Genomic DNA, 15,330 nt, shown 5'->3' with positions numbered 1-15,330 from the left:
GTGGAAGAGGCTGACCCTTGAGGTGTATATCCTTGGTCAAGTGACTGACTAGTTCAAAACCTCCATTTGCTCATCTCTGAAATGGGGGATAATCAGCATTCTTGCAATGTTTAAATGAATGGGGGGGGGCTGTTGAAAAAAACCACAAAAAGTGCCTGAAGAGCTGGGTGTGCTGCTGCACAGAAGGACCACTGTGAATCTGAGACCAGCCTGAACTGTAGCATAAGACCCTGCCTCAGACAAAACAAAACAAAAACCCCACAAAAATCACAAAATTAAAACCCCAAAGTAGTTGAAACATATAAGTGCTCTATGAGTTCTGGGGGTACTGTCCTCCCTTTCTGACTTGAGTCCTGTAGCACCCAACTTCTCTATTTTTGGAAATGTTTGAGTCTACAGAAAACGTAAGTCTATGAGAAACACCGGTTGAGGGCACAGCTCAATGCTAGAGCGAGTACTTAGGTTGCATAAGACTCGGGTTCAATCCTAGCTCCCAAAGCAACAAGACCAAACTAAACACAACAGACACCCGCGTGCCTGTCTGTAGTTTGCTTTCCATCGCTAAGCTAAACGCCATGACCTGAAGGCTTTGTTTCCCACTTGTAGTTTATCACTGAGGAGAGTCATGGTAGTGACTGTAGCAGAGGTAGTGGAGGAACCCTGCCTGCTGGATTGCTCAGCCTGCTTTCTTTTTCTTTTTCCTTTCCTTTTCTTTTCCCTTTCTTTCTTTCTTCTTTCTTTCTTTCTTCCTTTCTTTCTTTCTTTTTGTTTTTTTGAGACAGGATTTCGCTGTGTAACAGCCCTGGCTGTCCTGGAACTCACAGAGATTCACCTGCCTGTGCCTCCCAAGTGCTGGGATTGCTACCACCCCCCAACTTTCTTTCTTGCTCTTTCTTCCTTCCTTCCTTCCTTCCTTCCTTCCTTCCTTCCTTCCTTTCTTTCTTTCTTTCTTTCTTTCTTTCTTTCTTTCTTTCTTTCTTTCTTTCTTTCTTTCTTCCTTACAAGGTTTCTCTGTGTCACAGTCCAAATTCACAGAGCTCTGCCTGCCTCTGCCTCCCGAGTGCCGGGATTAAAGGCCTGTGCCACCACCTGGCAATAATTATTCCTTCTAATGGACTTTTATTATATTTAAAATTATTATTATTACGACTATTAATTTTAAGATCGGGATTCCATATGTAGCCCTGGCTGACCTGGAGCTCTCTGAGATCTGCCTGTCTCTGCTTCCTGAGTGTTGGGGTTAAGGGTATACACTACCACGCCAGCACTGGACTTGGCTGCTATGTGAATAGACTCCAGAGGTGAAGGGTGGACAGTGAAGCAGGGACTGCCACAGTGCAGGTGGGAAATCCTGGAAGTGACTGCAGAGTTAGGATGGAATTAATTGTATTCACATTGAAGACATTTTATATGGATTGTCTCCCAAGACGATGTCTATTTTTCTCACTAACCCAACTCCAAATTCCTTTCCAAGTTCTTTTTACTTAAAAGGTCTTCTCAAGCCAGGCATGGTGGCTTAAGCCTATAAGGCATGTGGATCTCTGAGTTGGAGGCTAGCCTGGTCTACAGAGCGAGTTCTAGGACAGTCAGAGCTATACAGAGAGAAGCTGTCTTGAAAATCTAAAAAGAAGGAAAGAAAGAAAATAAGACTATGATTTCTTGTTCTGACTTTTATTTATTTATTTTGGTTAGGCATCTTTTTTATTTTCTTTGTCCAGGCTGGGTTGGAAGTTGACCTTGAATATTTGTTTCTCGTGCCTCCAGTTCCCAAGGCGTAGGTCACTAGGATTGGTTTGTTATCTAGGTACACAGACTGGCTCTATAGAATGCTGCACATTTTGAATTTGTCTTTTTTTTTTCCTTGTTAGATTCATGTCCCAAAACACTACTGAGGCAGCCTTCTGCTCTGCCTCACATCCTACTGGGAGATGTGTGATGACAGTTTGAGCCACTCCCGGTGACTCTAAGTTCAAGCCGCCCTCGGTTAAGGTAGCGTCTCCCAGTTCTTTCCACTCTAACATAAATTGTTCTCTGGTGTAAATCATGATACTTGAGAGACCACACCGGGGGACTCAACACCTTGTGACCCAAAACCCTTTCAACCAGTGACATAGCAGGGCGTCTGAAAAGTAAGGACGACGCCCCCTCAGCTGTTTGTCTTGAGGACCGGAGCTTGGCGCACAATGAACACTCCATAGATGTCAGGAATTCCAGAATGGAGATGAGCAAGCGGGAAAACTAAAGCAGCCGCTCGAGGTCCTTGGAAGGCTGGAGGCACCCAGACCACCTGACCACGCCCCTACCGCGCGCACGGCCCCCTGGGACCCGTAGTGCTGGGCGTGGCCACAGGACTACAAATCCCGGCGGCCCCCGCGCCGCGGGTTCAGCGGCGGCCGCCTCAGCTCCTCAGATCGCCGGCGGCGGCCTCGGCGGAGTCGGTGTCGGCGGCCGGGGCTGAGCTGTGAGTTTCCTATCGAGAGCTGCGCTGGGGGAAGATGGCGGCGAGCGGTGAGTGGAGAGAAAGGCGGCGGCAGGCAGCGGGCGAGGCCGGCGGCATGGCCCCGGGCGGGGGTCTCGGGGTCCCCGGCAACGCGCGGCACAGGCGACAAGGATCGGGCGGGCGGCGATGGGCTCCGGGGCCCGCGCAGGGTCGTGAGGAGTTCGCGACCGCGGCCTCTGCTGCTTGAGCTCCCCCCTGCCGAGTCCCGGGTCGGAGAAGCGCAACGCAGCCTCCTCTTCCCGCCGGCGCCGCCCGGCGGGGCGAACTCGGACTCAGCGGGCAGAGGCTGCGGCTCAGCTGCGAGCGGGCGCGGCGGACGCGGAGTCTGCGGTGCGCGCGGGCTGAGTGCGGGGTGTGTGCGTGGTGAGAGCAGGGTCTGGGGTGTGTGTGTGTGTGTGTGTGTGTGTGAGATGGATGTGGGGTCTGCGCAATGTGCCAGGTATGTGGTGTGGATCCGGAGTCTACGAGGTGTGTGGGGTGGATGCAGGGTGAGCGTGGGGTCTGCAGGGTGGGTGCAGGGCGTGTAAGATGAGTGTGCGGTGTTCGAGGTGTGTAGTGGTGTGTGCAGGGTGAGTGGAGGTGTGAGGAATGAGTGCAGGGTCTGCGGTCTGTGTGTGGCGAGTACGGGGTGGATGCGGGGTCCGCGACGTGTATGAGGAGTTGGAGGTGTGTAGCGTGGGCTCGGGGGATGAGTGCGGGGTCTGCCCTCTGTGCGCGTGGATACCGGCTCTGCCGTTTAGTGTCACCTATCAACGCGTTCACTTTCACCCTCCGAAATTCCCAGTCTTGATTCGTTCATTGATTCTGTTCGCAATAGTTTAAATGAACCGAGCCTCACAGCCTGTGTGAAGTGGAAGGCAATGCTACTTCGTAGGCAGCTTGAGGGCGCCCAGGGTGGAAAAAGTTAACCAATAGAGCCGCTGGGAGAGGCCAGATCATCTCAGGCTCACAGAGCAGGAGCCCAGGACTCCATACTGTATGTCACGGAAGGTTGGAGACTGTCATGAAGTCGAGTAACTTTTCTCCCCCTCCCAAATGCGAAGACTTCCTTTTTTTTTTTTTTTGCAGTTTCTGAGTAGCGCTTCAAAGCCAACTTATTTTTGTAATTAAGCTTGTGCGATAAAAAACCAGGAAGGCGAGTCCCCAGTCTGCTGCAGGGCCAAGTGGACTGAATGAGATGAGAGCGCCTGTCAGGGTTGCTGTAGCCCGAGATTTAAACGCCAGCTCTCGTCGGATCGGCTGGCCGATCTGTGCTGCACGAAAGCCTCAGGATTTGTTTCTGCAGGTTGTTGCGCAGACGAGATGCCAGGGGAGGAGTGTGGATTCCAGATCTTCAGCAAATATGCTGTGGAAATGGCATGTAAACCTCCGAGTTCGTGAACCGTTTGCTCTTTTGAAAAATCAAATGGCTGTCTGTTTATTTAGAATAGGTTTTTTCCATATATGACACCTAACTGAAAAGAACAAAAATACAGAGAAAGAAAGGAATCTCTTCTCTCCAAACCCTCTATGAGTCAATGACTGCTAGCATTTCATGGGTTATGTTTGGCTTTGGGACTAAAGACCAGCTGGTATATACAGAAAGAAGGAACAGAGAGAAATGGGGTGGGAACAATGTTTTTTTTTTTTTTTTTTTTTTGCTATCTTTAAACCTGGAGGAACACAGGCTTCTTACTCTTCCAGAGGACCCGGAATTGATTCCCAGCATCCAGCAACTGTCTCTAGCTCTCTAGCTCCAGTTGAGGAGTCGCCCTCTTCTGGCCTCTGTGAGCACCAGGCACCCACCTTGTGCTTGGACATACATTTAAAAAAATCTTGATAGCTGTTAGAAAGGCTCTTTTGAATTGACTGCTTCTGTTGATTGGTGTAAAACCCTTAAGGAAATAATAGATTGTGGGATGAAAAACCCTGAGGGTCCATTGTAAGATGAAGCCTCTGTTTGTAAAATGTAAAGTGATATCAACACAGTAGCTCCTGTGTCATTGGAGGTTGCTTCAGGTTCTGAATTTAAATGAACAGTAATCTAAAGTGCCTGTGATCCTGAGTTAGAAGGTATTTTATATGTTGATAGAAAGGACTTAATTGTTCAATAAGCATTAAAAACCAAAAAGGCACATGCCAACTTTTGGCATATAGAAAAGTACATTTTGTAGTTGGGAATTGTGGACTTGGTGAGAGGCTTTAATTGTAAACAGCTTCTACCAGAAAACATCCCTTAACTAAAGAGGTCTTCAGAACACAGACTTCAGCATATGATCAACAAGATTGTCTTTTTTAAGAATCTTTTTTTTATAAAATCGTTTTATGGGGCTGGAGAGATGGCTCAGTGGTTAAGAGCATTGCCTGCTCTTCCAAAGGTCCTGAGTTCAATTCCCGGCAACCACATGGTGGCTCACAACCATCTGTAATGAGGTCTGGTGCCCCCTTCTGGCCTGAAGGCATACACGCAGACAGAATATTTACACATATTAAATAAATAAATATTAAAAAAAAGAAAAAAAATCGTTTTATGTGTATTATTTTAATGCATGTATATCTGTGCACCATGTGCATGCTTATTGCCTGAAAAGGTCAGAAGAGGGTGTCAGTTCCCTGGAACTTGGTTTAAAGATGTTTGTGAGCTGGATGTGGTGACTTACTCTGTTAATCCAAGCACTTGGGAGGCAGAGGCAGAGGCAGAGGCAGAGGCAGGTGGATCTCTGAGTTTGATTGAAGTCAGCCTGCTCTGCAGAGTGAGTCCCAGGACAGTCAGGGCTACACAGAGACACCGTCTTGATAAACAAAAATCAAAATAAATAAAACGTTTGTGAGCCATCCTGAGGCTGTTGGGAATCAAACCTGGGTGCTCTGTAGGAACAGTCAGTGTGCTCTTAACCTCTGAGCCATCTCTCCAACCCCCCAAATTGATATATATGTGTGTGTGTTATGTCTGCATGTGTTGGTGTACCACATCTGTGCCTGGTGTCTTTGGAGACCAGAAGAAGATGTGAGATCAGAAGAGAGCATTAGCTTCCTTGGAACTGGAGTTTCTAATAGTGAACTGTAGATGCTAGGGTGTGAACCTTGGTCCTCTGTAAGTGTAGCAAATTGTTTTAACCAGTAATCATCTCTCCAGCACCTATCTTTGGTGTTTTGAGATGGTCTCATTGTTCAGGCTTACAGTTCAGGTTGGTTTTGAACTCATCATCTGCCTGCCTCAGCCTCCTAATGCTGGAATTAGAGATATGACAGACACTTCATTTGGCTAGGATGCTCAGTTTTTGTAAACCTCTGAATCATTGAACTCTACCTCCTGCTTCAGCCTCTCAAGTGGGATTATAGGCATGCCATACTTTGTTTTGCTAGAATGGTTTTAAAAATTAGTATTGGGGAGTTGGAGAGATGGCTCAGTGGTTAAGAGTACTTGCTGCTTTTCCTTCCTTCCTTCCTTCCTTCCTTCCTTCCTTCCTTCCTTCCTTCCTTCCTTCCTTCCTTTATGAGGGGCGGTTTTCAAGACGAAGTTTCTCTGTAGTGTTGGGAACCTATCCTGGAACTCATTCTGTAGACCAGGTTGGCCTTGAACTCACAGAGATTCATCTGCCCTGCCTCTGCCTTCTGAGTACTGGGATTAAGTGAGCCACCACTGCTCAACTTTTGCTGCATTTTCAGAGAACTCAGGTTTGATTCTTAGCTCACAACCTATTGTAACTTCAACTACATGACATCCAGTGCCCTTATCTTTCTTCCCCAGGCTCCTGAACACGGTGCACACACATACACACAGTTAATCATATATATACAATAAAATAAATAATATTAAAAGATTACTAACAGTTTGTCAGGAGGTGGTGGTGTATGCTTTTAATCTCAGCACTACGGAGGCAGATCTGAGTTTGAGGCCAGCCTGGTCTACCAAAGCCAATTGCAGGACAGTCAGGATTACACAGAGAAACCACCTCGAAAAAAACAGCAACAAAATTTACTAACAGTTCATTAAAAATAATTGAATTGGGGACTGAGTGGTGGCTTAGTGGTTAAGAGAATTTACTGCTTTTCCAAGTTCCTAGCACCCATGTGGCAATTCAAGTTCAGGGGATCTAATGCTCCCTTCTGGCCTCCATTGTGTTTTGCCTGCATGTGATGCACATAAACTCGTGCGGGCACACAAACATTAGGAAAAAAACTTAGGAAAAACCCAGAATGATAGTAGAGCTATTTCATTATGTATTAAGTCATTTCTGACTTTTTAAAATAGAAGCTTTTAAATAAATTTAAAATAAAATTAAATGTATTTAATTTTATGTGTATAGGTGTTTCACATATATATGTGTGTGCTTGGTGCCTGAGGAAACTTTTAATACCCTGGAACTGGAGTTATAGATGGTTGTGAGTTGCCATGTGGTTACTTGGATTGTGAATCTTCTGCAAGGGCAGCCAGTGTTCTTAATCCCTGAGACAGTTCTCCAGACCTGTGTCTAAATGTTTTTTGAGTGATGGGTCAAACCCATGCTGTGCCACTGGTCCACACCCCTAGCCACTTTCATTACACTTTGTTAGTGATTTTAGGGTGCATTTCCCTAATATAAAAACTTCTGTGCCAGGTGGTGGTGGTGCACGCCTTTAATCCCAGCACTCAGGAGACAGAGGCAGGGAGGCAGAGACAGGTGGATTTCTGTGAGTTCAAGGCCAACCTGGTCTAACAGAGCAAGTTCCAGGACAGGCTCCAAAGCCACAGAGAAACCTTGTCTCGGAAAAACCAGAAAAAAGTTGTTTTTTTGTAGGGCATCTCCACCCTCTTAGTAAATAGAAACTCATTTAGTAAGGGGGGAGTGTACTGTGGGGCCCTGGATCCTCTTTCTGGAAGATATGTGAACAAAATACACACTTGAGATGTTTGCTTAGTAATATCTTGCTTTTCTTTTTGGGTACTGGGGTTGGATCTCTTGTATACTAGGCAAGTTCTCTGTCACTGAATTGCCCCCCCCAGCCCATTAATGCCTTCTTTTTCTCACTTTTTCCCCCTTATGATAGACTCAGAGCTGTGAGCCTCTTCCCTCTTTTATGTGTGTGTTCATGCACCTGCCATGACCCAACACTTATGCCTTCTTGACCCATCTTTTTATTTGCATTTTTTTTCTAAAACAAGGTCTTACTGCATCGTGCATCGTCCTTGCCGTTCTGTAACTCACTGTGTAGACCAGGCTGGCATAGACCAGAAGTGCTTCTCCTGCCTCTGCCTCCCAAGAAATGGAGTGAAATAACAACTTATTTATTTTTAAATTGTTTTATTAGTTTATAAGTATGAATGTATATGCAACCACGATGCCTGCTGAGGTCAGAAGAGGATGTTTGATTCCCTGGAACTGCAGTTACATGGTTGTGAACTACCTGTGGGTGCTGGGAATTGAACCTAGATCTTCTGCAAGAGCAACAAGTGCTCTTAACCACTGAGCCAACTCTCCAACAACTTATTTTTTATGATGCGTGTGTTTGTCCCTGTGGGCTCATGGGTTCATGTGCACCACATGCACGTGCAAGGAAGGCCCATTTTGACCCATTGAAATAAGGTTTCTTTCTATGTCAGGGACAGCCTACTAAGGAAAAAAGTAGCTTGTAAAATCCAGTCTTGGGCTGGAGAGATTGCTCAGTGGGTAAAGGTGCTTGGGCAGCCTGACAATCTGAGTTTGTTCCCTGCATCTCATTGACGGAGCAGATACCTGAAAGTCTGCACCTGCACACACAACATGTCATCATCTAGTCTTTCATGCCATGGCTGCATGGTTCTAAAGTACTTTCTATGAAGTTGAAAGCTGCTGTTTGAGAATTTTAAAGTATCTTTTAGTTTGGGGAATAGGGTTGGATGAAACAACAAGCCCCAACTGCTGTTGTCCTGTCCCTAATTGGTTGCTGATGTGAGTGGCTTCAGGGTTTCTTTTTGCATTTTGAAACTCTGATTTAATTCTAAGCCAGGGCATGTACTTTTGAAACTTTTAATTTGTTCTAAGTTCAGAATGACCGTTGCCTCCAGTGGCAGTTTGTCCACATAGCAAATTGGCTACAGTTTAATACCACCCTTACTTTGCTGATACTTCCTGGGATTGGAAAAGCAAGAGTTGTTCTTGTTGCCTCCCGTCCATTGAACCAGGGATTGCTGCCCCAGCTGCGTTTGCACATATATATCATGTGTGTGTGTGTGCGCGCGCGCGCGCACGCACACACGCACACACACACACACACAGATCAGTGTGGCGTGTTCTCTTGCTGTATTGAGGGGCTAGAGCTCTGGGAGCCAAGCATTGGCACAGAATGTTCGCTTTTTCCTCATAGGAAACTGAAAGGAGGTGACTGTTTAGATTGCAGGGAGTTTTGAGTTGGGCGCTACTGTGAAATGTGGCTCCTACTGAGCGCATTCTAGGATGGGAAGGGATTGGAAGGGACATTCAGCTGTTAGTGTGGAAGAGGGGCCCCAGGAACCTGAAGCTGATCTTAATGTTTGTTAGGTAAATATATATCCATTGGTTTCTTAGAGGACTCCTGGGGATTCTTTTGGGCTAAGGATACACTTTATCCACGGCTAACCTGTTTTCAGTCTCCAACAGATGATGACATTGCCTTGATTTAATCACCTTTCTTTTTTCTCCCTCTGTTGGAAAGTTGTTAAAGGAACAGGAAAGTGACCAGAAGATGCTTAGCTGGAGTGAGGCCAGTTCACACACACTGGGTAATCTTCTTAGCCTGCTGCCAATGCAGTTGCTGATTTTTGTCGTCAGCGCTCATTTAGCTTGATAGGAATTGCTGTCTAGGTCAGTTTATAAGTGGGGCAGTAATAAAGGCATATTTAACTAGCTATACCATAGTCACGTGGGCTAGAGGCAGGTGCAGGAATCTCACCTGACTGACAGCGTATTTTGAAATGTTCTCAGAACAAGTGAGCTAGGGCCTCCCTCCAAATTTGTTAGAAGCATCTTGTCTTGTTTTTTGTTTTGTTTTCTCCGCTAATGTTTGTGTTGCTGGGCTCAAGAAGTGTGGTTTCTGGTGGACTGTTCTATTACTGCTGCTCTGTTGAATGGACTGATCTTCTCGGTTAGAGCTGCTGGGAGGGCTAAAGCTGAGCTGATTCTCGGTTTCCCGCAGAATGCCAGGAAGGGAGTTCTGGCCTGGGCTTACAGCTGCCCTGCACCGGAGTAGTGGATGGATGATGGATGGGAAGGGACACTGCAGTCTTAATCATCCTCAGGTGGATGAGCCTGTGACTGCCTGAGACAGGATTTCTCTGTACTCCTGGCTGTCCTGTAGCGCACTTTGTAGACCAGGATGACCTTGAATTCAGATCTGCCTAGCTCTGCCTCCTGAGTGTTGTTATCAAAGGCATGTGCCACCACCTGGTGGTTGGTTGCGCGGTAATTGTATAGGTTGAATCCCATTGCCCTGAACTCTAGGGGACAAGTTACATTATTTTGTTGTACTAGAGTAAGGCTTTATTAAATATTGTTAAGTTGGTTCTTTTGTTTTGCTAGAAGTATAAGATCTTGGAAAGTATCTGTTTATTGTACCAATTTGATAAGTTGTTACTCATGAACCTTCCATTTTTAAAGTTTTTAAACAAGGGCAAAGGACCGATGGCCTGCTGGGGAGATAATTAACCACTTGTGTGTGGGTCTCTTCTCTGGGCTAGCTCAGCAGTCTAATAAGAGTTTACCGAGCGTTCCACATTCAAACTGGGATCTGAGGAGGGAAGCTCTGGCTGTCTGGTGAAGCCAGAATCTAGTCTGTTCTCACAGTTTAAGATGTGTAAATGTGCTTCATTCTGGTGTCACATATCTGTAAGAAGGGATCTTGCCCAGCAGTGGTGGTGTACACTTTTAATTCCAGGAAGAGGCAGGCGGATCTCTGAGTTCAAGACCAACCTGGTCTACAGAGTGAGTTCCAGGACAGTCAGAGCTTATACAGGGAAACTTTGTCTCAAAAAAACTAAAAACCAAACCAAAACAAACAAAAAACCATCTTGGACTCTTTCATCATAATTTGAGACACCTAGGTCTCAATAGGGCAGCCCCTCCTTTAATTGATAGTGATATTGACAATTTCGATGCAAATTTCTTATTTTTCAGAAACAGGCTTCATTTATTCATGAAAAAGAGTCTATCCTGTGCACAGGCAGAATGATATTTCCCTCTAGTTCCTCCAGTTATGTGCATTTTACCAAACTTACGTTTTTTTTTTTTTTTTTTTTAATCAAACTTAAGCCATTTGTGGCTTAGCTCACCTACCCAAAGCTGGCAGCTTTCAGTTTGTTTAGACTTTTGATTGGTGCAGCAAGACATTTTTTGAAACCATTCTTTTCAGTAGATGGTCCATGAAGGAGGGGAATCTGAAAGAGGGAATTTCAAAGCAACCCAAGCAGTGTTTGAAAGTCCTCTGGTCTTGAAAATAATGACTGGCGGGCAGGCAGGAAGCCTGCAGCTGTGTTGTGGCATTGTTCCTCCATCTCTGGCATCTGAGACCTTCAGTACAATAGAGGAGAAAGCCTGGGGAGGGAGAGAAAGGCATCACTAGGGAAGGGGGGTACTTTCAGGGTGAATACTGTTTAACTGAAATCCAAGACGAAATTATTTCCCTTAAGAGCATTTCTTTGTCATAATCTGTCCCAAACTGACATTTTTATAATGAACGTTAACTGCTATTGGAAGAGCAGCAGGATCCTTTACTGTTTCGAAACAACTGAAAGAAAAGATACATGTCAGAAAGGCTGGAAGTGTTTTCCCTCTGCAGTCTGGGCAGTATCGCTTGCTAACTTTGAGACTTCTGGTGTCCAAGAGTTCAATACTTTGTATGTTCTGGGCGTGTCTTGCTCTAGGGTTGTTTTTATTTTATTTTTGTTTGAGATTTGGTCTTCTGTATAGATAATACAGTTTGAAATTTAAATCCTGTACCTGAACCTCCCCTGGCCACCCTGCCAGGCTCCCTGTTTTTTAAATATTTGATTCAGGGTCTTGCTAAGGCCTGGCACTTGCTATATAGAGTAGCTTGACTTTGATCTTGTGATCCTCTTGCTTCTGCCTCCCAAATGCACACTACCAGCTTCTCTCAGCTTCAGTTCTTCCTGTCAGAGGATGTAAATGGAACTGACATATTATGATTTTCAACAGGTCATAAGACTTAGTGTGTGCTGTCCAGCGGGGGAGATGGGGACTGAGATGAGGGGAGGAGACAGGCTAATACCCAGTTGTCACTAGTGAGAAACAATTACTGAATTCAAGTTGCCCGTGAAGAAACCTAGGTACTTGATTCTGTGTCCTGATTAAAATTTGGTGATTTAGTGTGGACCTGAGCTCTATTCTCAGCACCTGTCAGTGACATTTGGGTATCTCTCCAGCCCATAGAGGCACACGCTTTGTTGTATGTTTTATACAAAGTTTATTGGAGTCTATGGCCTATCTTAGAAAATAACTTTTGGAAGGTCTAAAATTCTTAGTGTTAAAGGAGATTGGTTTTTAAATTTACACACACATACACACATACACACACACTCGTGTGTGTGATATTTTGAGACAGTCTTTCTGTAGAATAGTCCTGGCTGCAGAGGAACTTCTTGTGTGGACTAAACTGGTCTTGAACTGGAGATCCCCGTGCTTCAGATTCTTGAGAGCTGGTTTTACAGGTGTGTACTGACATGCCTGACTCTGTGTTGATCTCCTTTCGGGTATGCTTCTGTGTTGGTTCTATTCTAGCACGTCTTATCCCAGCCCTGCACAGTGTAAATTTTTGATGGCTTCAAATCAGAAAATCTAAACCTTCCTTTAATCTTTTGATGTGTTTTTTTTTTATTCTTTGCATTTCATACAGTTTTTAGAATGGGGATGGCATGTAGCATAATTGATGTGGTGTTTGCCCAGCATACCCATCAGGGCACACAGCCAGATTGTAGTGGCATTGCAATTCCAGTATTTGGGAGGTAGAGGCAAGAGCATCAGAAACTGAAGGTCGTCATTGACTACATAGTTTTGGGTAGCCTGAGCTACACGAGTTTCTATTTTACAGACAAAGGTGTGTGAGATACTGTAACTTCCCTAATATGAACTTTGTATATGTGAATGTATGTGTGTATGTGTGCATATAACACAGTTACTCATTTAATGTTTATGATGCAGAGAATTGAATGCAGGACCTCAAAACGTGCCAGACAATTACTCTATGATTGAGTTGCACACCAGCTTCCAAGTTCCTTTTTAAATTTTTTTAAATTATTATTTTTTTTTTTTTGTGAGACAGGGTCTCAATATGTTCAATATGTAGAACTGGTTGGCCTGGAATTCACTCATGAAGACCAGATTGGTCTTGAATTTTTTGAGGCAGGGTTTCTCTGTGTAGCCCTGTCTGTCCTGGAACTTGCTCTGTAGAACGAGTTAGCCTCGAACTCAGAGATCCCCCTGCCCCCTGCCTGTTTCCCCAGTGTCAGGATTAAAGGCATGCCCTCACACCCAGCTCTAAGATTTTCACAAGTTGAAAACAGCTGGGTGGGATCTTGCCTGAGGTCTCCACACCCTTTATTTAATTTCTTAACTCCTTTATTTCTTTTAATATAAGATTTAGCTCCATTCCACTCTCTGGTGCTCTTTTTCTCCTCAAAATTTACATTTTGTAATTTACTCGCTTAGCTTGCTTTTTTTCATGATGAATCTTTATTAGAGTTGCCACCAATAACCACACAACTGAGTCTGGACTAGGCTGTTTTGAGATTTCTTCTGCCAACAGAAATAAATCCAAAGCTCTTCACTTTAGTCTCAGGGAGACTTTTAGGACAGGGACAAAAGGCAGCAACTTCCATCACCTAAATATCACAAGAATGATCTCTAGCTAGCATACTAAAATTCTTCTTCTCTGGAATCTCTTGAGTGAGCCCCTGACAGTTCAAATCACTCCTAGCACCTCTGTCTTCCATACTCCTACTAGTATGGCCTATTAAGCAGCGCTTAAAGCATTCCATTGCTTTCCTAACTCAAAGTGCAAAAAGTCCAAATTCCTAAAAAAACAAAACCAAACCAAACAAACAAACAAACAAACAAAAAACATAGTTATGCCTATTAGCAATGCTCCAGTCTAGGTACCAACTGTCTTAGTTCAGGCTTCTATTGCTATGAAGAAACACCACATGGCAACTCTTATAAAGAAAACATTTAGTTGAGAGGGCTCACTTAGAGTTTCAGAGGTTCAGTCCGTTATCATCACGACAGGGAGCATGGCAGCATGCAGGTAGACATGGTGCTAGAGTAGTTGAGAGTCCTGTAGGCAACAGGAAATCGACTGAGACACTGAGTAGTATCCTGAGCATAGGAAACCTTAAAGCCTTCCCCCACAGTGACATGCTTCCTCCAACAAGGCCATACCCATTCCAGCAAAGCCACAACTCCTAATAGTGCCGTGAGCAGATTACATTAAAACTACCACACCTGGCTTATTTAATAAAACTCTAGTTTCAAGTAACTTGTTGCTAGTGTATAAAAATACAATGGATTTCTTTTTGTGTGTATTTATCAAATACTTCATGATCTTATTAAACTCATTCATCCTAGTTGCTTTTACCTAGTTCCCTTAGGATCGTGTACTCTTATTTCTCATCAATCTGCCCAACCTGGAGTGAGATTGAGATAGGACCTTGCTGTGTCTTTCAAACTGGACTAGAACTTTACTGTCTGTCTAGACTGCCTTTGCCTTCCAGATCCTCCTGCTTCAGTCTCATAGTGCTTGGATTACAGGTGATTGCTTTCTCTCAGTACAGCTTGCCCCTTCAGAATTTCTCTCTTTGTGGTGGGGGTGCTGATGATCATTGAATACAGGATGCCATGCAGACAAGTGCTTGGCTCCAAGTAGCATTATTAGCTGAAGTCATACCAGCCTACTTAGATTAGCCCAGCTCTGTGAGATTCATACTGTTGCATAGACGAGTTCTTTGTTGCCAAGTATTCTGTGTCTATGGCATTGCCCTTTTACCATTCAAGCACCATTTTATTGTATCCAACAATTGGCTGTTACGAATAATGCTACTGTAGCCATTTGAATACAAGTTTAAGTGGGAACGTAAAATAAGGCTTCATTTTTTGGTATGTAGGATTATTGATCTTATGGCAAATGTATGTTTAGCTATATAAGAAACTATGGAATTATTTACAGCAATGACTATGCCATTGTATAGCCTTTTCCAGTCTCACATCCTCACCATCTCTTGATATTAATATTTGTCTAAGCCGTAGCATTCTGGTGGATATGTAGTGAGACTCTCATTGCAGTTTGAATTTAAAATTCCTTTTACCTTCAGTGAAATGTCTGTTTAAAGTTTTGTTTTTTTCCCCTTCTTCCCTCCACTTTTCCTCCTCTTTGTCTTTGTATGTGTATAAACACACACATAACAAACACACATGCGCACACACATACATACAGGCAGGTACACATGCTTGTGCATGTGTATGGAGGCCAGAGTTTAACCTTGGGTGTTGTTCCTTAGCAGCCATCCATATGGTTTATTCATTTATTTAATTTTTTATGTGTGTGGGTGTTTTGCCCACATGTGTGTCTGTGCACCATGTGTGTGCAGTGCCAGCAGAGGCTAGAAGAAACCAGGGCAAATTCCCTGGAACTGGAGTTACAAATAGTTGTGAACTACCATGTGGATTCTGGGAAACAAACACAGGTCCTCTGCAAGAACAACAGATGCTCTTAACCCCTGAGTCCCTATCTAGCCCTCCATTCCTTACTATTTTATTATTGTCAAATAACTTTCAGTCTTATCAATATATTTTATGCCCATTTACAGGTAAATTAAAAGCTACAATTTTAGGTGGTGGAATGGAAGA

General features: G+C 44.3%; 1 protein-coding gene across 3 annotated transcripts in view; it reads left to right on the top strand.

Moving 5' to 3' along the window:
* The first annotated feature begins 2,373 nt into the window (after positions 1 to 2,373).
* Positions 2,374 to 15,330, top strand: part of Ncoa3 (nuclear receptor coactivator 3) — an 85,978-nt gene continuing 73,021 nt past the window's right edge. The window contains exon 1 of one of the 3 annotated variants that reach the window (XM_085697007.2): positions 2,374 to 2,508. Coding sequence is in view for 2 of the 3 variants with exons in the window: in XM_085697006.2 (XP_085553132.1) it covers positions 2,496 to 2,508 (13 nt within the window). In the remaining variant the exon portion in view is untranslated. The remainder of the gene's footprint in view (positions 2,509 to 15,330) is intronic. The other 2 variants (XM_085697006.2, XM_085697005.2) reach the window with 2 other exon arrangements.

Source organism: Myodes glareolus, chromosome 10 (genome assembly GCF_982192425.1).
Source record: "Myodes glareolus chromosome 10, mMyoGla1.1, whole genome shotgun sequence".
NCBI lineage: Eukaryota > Metazoa > Chordata > Mammalia > Rodentia > Cricetidae > Myodes > Myodes glareolus.
The sequence above is the reverse complement of the archived record's forward strand: the minus strand, read 5'-3'. Positions and strand labels throughout refer to the sequence as shown.